General features: G+C 39.8%; 1 protein-coding gene across 1 annotated transcript in view; it reads left to right on the forward strand.

Annotated features, from left to right (window-relative positions):
- PARP4 (poly(ADP-ribose) polymerase family member 4) overlaps positions 1–3,696 on the forward strand; it is a 47,419-nt gene extending 43,723 nt beyond the window's left edge. The window contains 3 exon segments of the mRNA XM_085309071.1: positions 640–742; positions 1,628–1,760; positions 3,210–3,696. Coding sequence (XP_085165197.1) covers positions 640–742; positions 1,628–1,760; positions 3,210–3,360 — 387 coding nt within the window. The 3' untranslated portion in view covers positions 3,361–3,696.
- Positions 3,697–5,731: the final 2,035 nt, after the last annotated feature.

Genomic DNA, 5,731 nt, shown 5'->3' on the forward strand with positions numbered 1-5,731 from the left:
AGGAGAGGGGCAGGATCACCTCCCTCCACCTGCCGGCAACACTCTTCCTAATGCACCCCAAGATACCATTGGCCTTCTTGGCCACAAGGGCACATTGCTGGCTCATGGTCAGTTTGTCATCCACCAGCACTCCCAGGTCCTTCTCTGCAGAGCTGCTCTSCAGCAGGTCAGCCCCCAGCTTGTCCTGGTGCCTAGCGTTATTTTTCCCTAGGTGGAGGATTCCTAGCAGAGATCTTTTATTGTTCATTTGGGGCTAGAGGAATGCTCATTTTTGAGCACCTTTAAAAATAATTTCCAGAAGGAATTTATTTGAAATTAATTTTGACTACGTTAATATTGTCGTTGTACTCACTTTTTATGCGAATGATTTCCAAATGACTTTGTTGTTGTTTAAGGGATTTTACAAGACAGGCTAGCTATAACATTCCAGGTCAATTGAAAACATTTGATGATATATCAAATGCTTTTGAAATTCAATATTTGAATCACCTAAGTTGATCATGTGGATTTCAGCTTGTGAGTTTTTGTAAGTTTTATGATTGTTTTTAAATAATTTTCCTGTCTGTTACTTTGTTTTTATCAAATGCATTTTCAGTGTCTTGAATCTTTGGCTTACCCATATCTTTTCTTATTCCATAGGATGGCTCTTGGAATCTCAGTCCACAGTTGGGAAAAATCTTAAAATTTGATGTTGATTATTTAATTAATGATTTCCTTATTAAAAGAGGCATTCAGTCACTTGGTAAATAATTTTCTCTCGTTAAAAATCAGTAAATTGCATCGTATCTCATATTTTTAGATTTAATTATATGTCTGATGAAACTTTCATTAAGGTGTGCCCAGAATTTAAATAGATCTCTTAACTTAAATTGTTCCACAAGGATCTGATTTTAATAATACAATTTCTTCTCAGCTTCTCTGACAATGCAGTATCCTGATTGCTAAGGGCCTCACCTGTAGGAATATAGGGAGGATGTGAGAACTGGCATAGCAGTAGAGATTCTTTTATTTCAGTTACTGTATCTGTTATATTAAAGTTTTAATGTCTAATTGGGGAGGAAAAAAGGAAGAAAGTCTCTCCTTGGAGAGAGACTGAGACCACTTCTGCCTTTCACACTTCAAATAATATGAATATTATTTATATAATTGTTTTCCCCCACCACAGTATCCAATATGAAGTATACATTATGCTTGTACACACTTTGACTGCTCTGTTGCTCTGCTGCTCCATTCTGTCAGTTGTTGCTCTTTGCTCTCAGCAGACAGAAAAAGAAAAAAAAATATTTCAGCATTATTTGCAGATACAATGTCCTTCATCAAAGGACAAAAATCATACAAGTTTTCCATTTTGTATGCATTAAAATCAAAGGAGATTGCAACCAAAGCAAACACAAACTGGAGAAATGCCAACAAAGCATTACCAAATTCTAGTTTGAAAGCCAGGAGCATGTTTGTCAAATTGCTAATGTGAATACTGTTGATAGTGCTGGTTGTATAGTGAAACAATTAAATAGCATCAATACAAATACTGTTTTTAAGGGCAGTGGGGTACTTCGAGGAAAGTACTTTTTCTGATACCAAGAGATCTTTTAAATAGGAATACTACTTCCCTTCTCTTCTTCCTTAGGTCAAAATGGAAAAGAAAAGATACTGCAGTTGATAGCTACTCTTCTTGTGCTACAGTTCATACGCTACACACAGCAACTGAAAGGGATAGTCTTCAAATCACTGATGAAACTGGATGATTTATCAACTTCAAGGTATGCTTTTAAATACAGTCATAAGTACATAATTTAATGTACTAACATAAACCATTTCAACATACAGAAGATTATTATGGAGAGTCAATGACTATGCTACTGCATATTGCTTAGAAAAGGGAATGGAAAATATTAATGATATTGGTGGCATGTGGCTCCTTTTAAGAGGATGCATGGAAGAGGAAACACTTTGCAAAATGTGACAAAGAGATTGATAAATATACAAACAATATATTGTAATAAAAGATATTTATACCTCTTACTAGAGTCACTGAATAATTTGAGTTGGAAGCAACCTCTGGAGGTCATCTCTTCCAAACCAGTTGCTTAAAGTAGGGCCAACTTTGACACTAGAAAGGTTGTTCAGGATCTTGCCCAGTTGGTTCTGTGATATTTTTAAGTGTGGAGGTTCCATCACTTTTCTGGGCAACTTGTGTCATTGTATAGCCACTCTTATTTTTGAAATTGGGGAAGAAAAAAAGTCTATCAGACTTTTCCTTAATAAAACTTGTGTCTGTTGGACCTTACCCTTTGTAGTCTTTGGAACATGAATATTTTTAGCATTATATTTATGGCTTGATGTTGTTCACAAACATACACCATAAAATATTCTAGACAAGACTTTTGAAATTATTAGGGCAGAAGATTCTTCATAGTACAGCTTTCCCCCTTTCTAATAGCCCAAAGGGATGCTAATGCTAGCTCACTCTGACAAGGTCCCTCACTTCAGTATGTCCCAGTGCATCTGGAAATTCCCTTTCCTTTGTCGTGCAGTGAACAATTGTCAGCTTAGAAACTTTTTGATACAGAGGGAAGACAAAGGTCTAAGAGCAGGCATGAAGGAACAAGTGTCCAGTAAATCCAGCTTGCCCCAGCTACCAACAGATTCTTTGTGCCAAGATGGGGAGTTACGCCTTTCATGCTTATAGGGTAAATAAGGACAGGAAAAAATAGCTGCCAGGAGAACCCTGCAAAGCCTTCCTCCCTCTCTTGAAATTCCTTTACAGAGGGATAAATGGTTTGTTTTATAAATTTGGCTACTCCAATCAGGAATAAAGTCACGTAGACTGCTGGATGAAAGCAGACTGAGTAGACCAAAAAAGTGAAAGAATTATGATAAATGTGAATGTACTGAGGAGTCAAGTTTGCCTTTGTAAAGTACATCATACAGATCAGTTTTGCTTCACTGAGGTGATTGGAGTAATGTGAACAAGTGCAAACAATGATTACAAGTCTGCATGCCTTCCATGTGGAAGTTTCTGAAAAGATCTGGGGGAGACAGGTGATGATGATGTATTTTTCTATAGTAGATGATATTGCATCCAGGCTGGGTCATTGTGCTATAGGTAATTTTCTCTTTCAAATGATTGTGGTTAGAAAGTATGTTCTTSCTCCGTTGGGGGATTAACAAGATTTTTTTTTACAATAAAGCTTTATTTGTACCCACAGCACTGTTCATTGGGCTTTTCAGTTGATTAAGAAAGCAATAGAGTGGGTAAGAAGAGTTGAACGACGATTTCCAGCTATTTGCTATCGACTTGAACTTGGGAAGGACTGGGATTCTGCAACCAAGAAGATACTGGGAATCAAGTTTAACTAGCATCAATTCTCTTTCTAAGTAAAATATTTCATAATCACATAATCACATAATAATTCTTTAAGATAATAGCTGAGTTAGCTTTCCTTGCAATTTTACATAAAATGTTTTAAATAAGGACATTTGTTCCTCTATGATTCTTGAATAATAATTTTCATTGTGATAGGCTTCAGTTAAAGGCATGAGATATGGGATTTTCTAGTAAGTCTTAATTCTGCATGTAGTATTTTACTAGGAGTAAACTTACCTGCAAGTAATTCTGTAATTCTGTAAAATACCTTAGTAATTAATTTTGACATAAATTTCTCTGTTCATTGCACATTATTAGTGCTTTAATAATGTCTTTGTCTTGATTTCTTCCAGACTCTTACGTACTTTATTAATGGTACTGTGTAAATAAAGTGTAATGTAATACCAACTCAATTAAAAAATATCGCAGTGTATGTTTTGACAGATATTAGAACCTGTTTAAGGAAGAACTAACAAATATCATTGTAACATATCAGTGTTTTCAATCAGGTAGCTTTGTAAGTCCTTCAGGAGGCCTTGAAAAACAGACAGCAGAACAGTTGCTTTACTCCTGCACCACTTTTCTTATCAGTCATGGGTCAATTTGTGAATACGTAGGTCAGGTTTTTTTGAGAATAGGAACCCTTTTTATTCTGCTGTTACTCTGTGTTCTGATTTTATCTTTTGAAAAAGCTGACTAATGACCAAACACTGAAGCCTGGTAACAAAATCAGAGTAAAAGCAATTTAATCTTAATTTTGCACAGGTATTTAAATGATCACATTACCTCTTCTAGATCAAGCAGCTTTGCAAAATCACAGCCTGATACTTTGTGGTCTGAGGAACTTTAGCTAGAGATTTAGGATAATTGCAGGCACTGAGGCATGATCAAGCGTGTACCCTGAGCATGCTCTTCTGTTGTTTGTCTTGAAAATTTCTTGAAAACACTCAGGAGCAGCAGATTCAACAGCCACCACAGGTAGCATGTTACCATGCCCTAGGAACCATAAAGTGCATTCTAGCAATAATAGAGAAACAAACTGTGCAACCTCCTCCATAGGTATTTTCATGAGAAGCTAAGCAAGTATCTCTAATGATGGAGTAGATTAACTTCATCATGTGTAAATGCAGGCAGTTGTTAAGAAGGTATTGTGAGAGCTTCTATTCTAAGGTGCTATGAAACCTTGTTTTCACATCTGTAAAATTCTTGCTATTTTAGTAAATAATACAAATGAAAGAATTGTGCTGCACTTTAGTTAAAAAGAAATAGAATATTGGTGTCAACATCTAGAATGACTACCGAATTTAAACAATTACAGACTAGCTTCTAAATGTGCTGTTAAGTATTTGATCCATTGATGATGGAATCATCTTAGAAAAGGATTGTTGGCAAAAAATACAAATAAAATATTTTTTCCCCTCATTAGTTATTTAAATAGCATCTGACATTTTCACTGTTGTAATGATGCATCCTGCACAGGCACTTCTATAGAATACACATTCATGCTAAAGCCTAACTTTCATTTAAGTGATGTGTACTCTGTAAGAAACTGTCTGGGATACACAGAACACTGGCATTAGCAAAGGTAGTTAAGCAACTAGGATGGAGTTTCTTCTTTTTCCTCACATGTCATGAAAACAGGTGTGCTTCACTACAGGCAATTATTTAAAAATGTAAAACAATATGGCATTTAAGGGGTTTTTTTTTGTTGTTGTTTTCCTAGTGAGAGACCCCATTCCCCAGTGGTACAATCGGGCTCTTCCTGAGGTGCTTATATGTGTCTTTTTGTGCATTTCCCCCAAAACCTCATGCCCCTGAGGCTGAAGCATAGCTTCACACCTGGATGACCAGGTGCCTCCTGTCCTTTCAGCTGGGCAAGGCGATCTCACCCGGGCACGTCATGTCTTGGCAGAAGGGTCACTGGCATGGAAATCCGTCAGTGCTGCCCGCTGCTAACTGCCCCCTTGCTCCGGGGGGGCCGCGGCGCGAGCAGAGCGAAACGTTACACGGCTGCTGGGCCGCACACGGGGCGCCGCGGCGAGCACAGAGCCGCGCCGCTTCGGGCCACCCTCACCGCTCGCTCGCAGCCGSGAAGGCCGCCCCGGCGCCCCCGGAGCCGCGCAGCGCCGGCTGGAGACACGGCCGCCCCAGGCGAGCGGAGCGCGGGCCCGCCCGCGGAGCGCCCGCCGCCCCCGGCGGCTCCTGTCAGGGCCCCGCCGCGCAGCCCTGCGGCCTCCCGCYGCCAGCGCCCCTCATTGGCTGCGGGCAGCCGCCACGCTGGGGCACGGAGGCCTCTGGGCTTGGCCCCGCCTCCGTGCGTCACGGGCTAGCGGGGCGCCGATTGGCCGCGCCGCCGCCGCCTCG

The sequence above is a fragment of the Rhea americana genome, unplaced genomic scaffold (assembly GCF_003343005.1).
Source record: "Rhea americana isolate MKP2758 unplaced genomic scaffold, rheAme1 scaffold_29, whole genome shotgun sequence".
In the NCBI taxonomy this organism is placed as follows: domain Eukaryota; kingdom Metazoa; phylum Chordata; class Aves; order Rheiformes; family Rheidae; genus Rhea; species Rhea americana.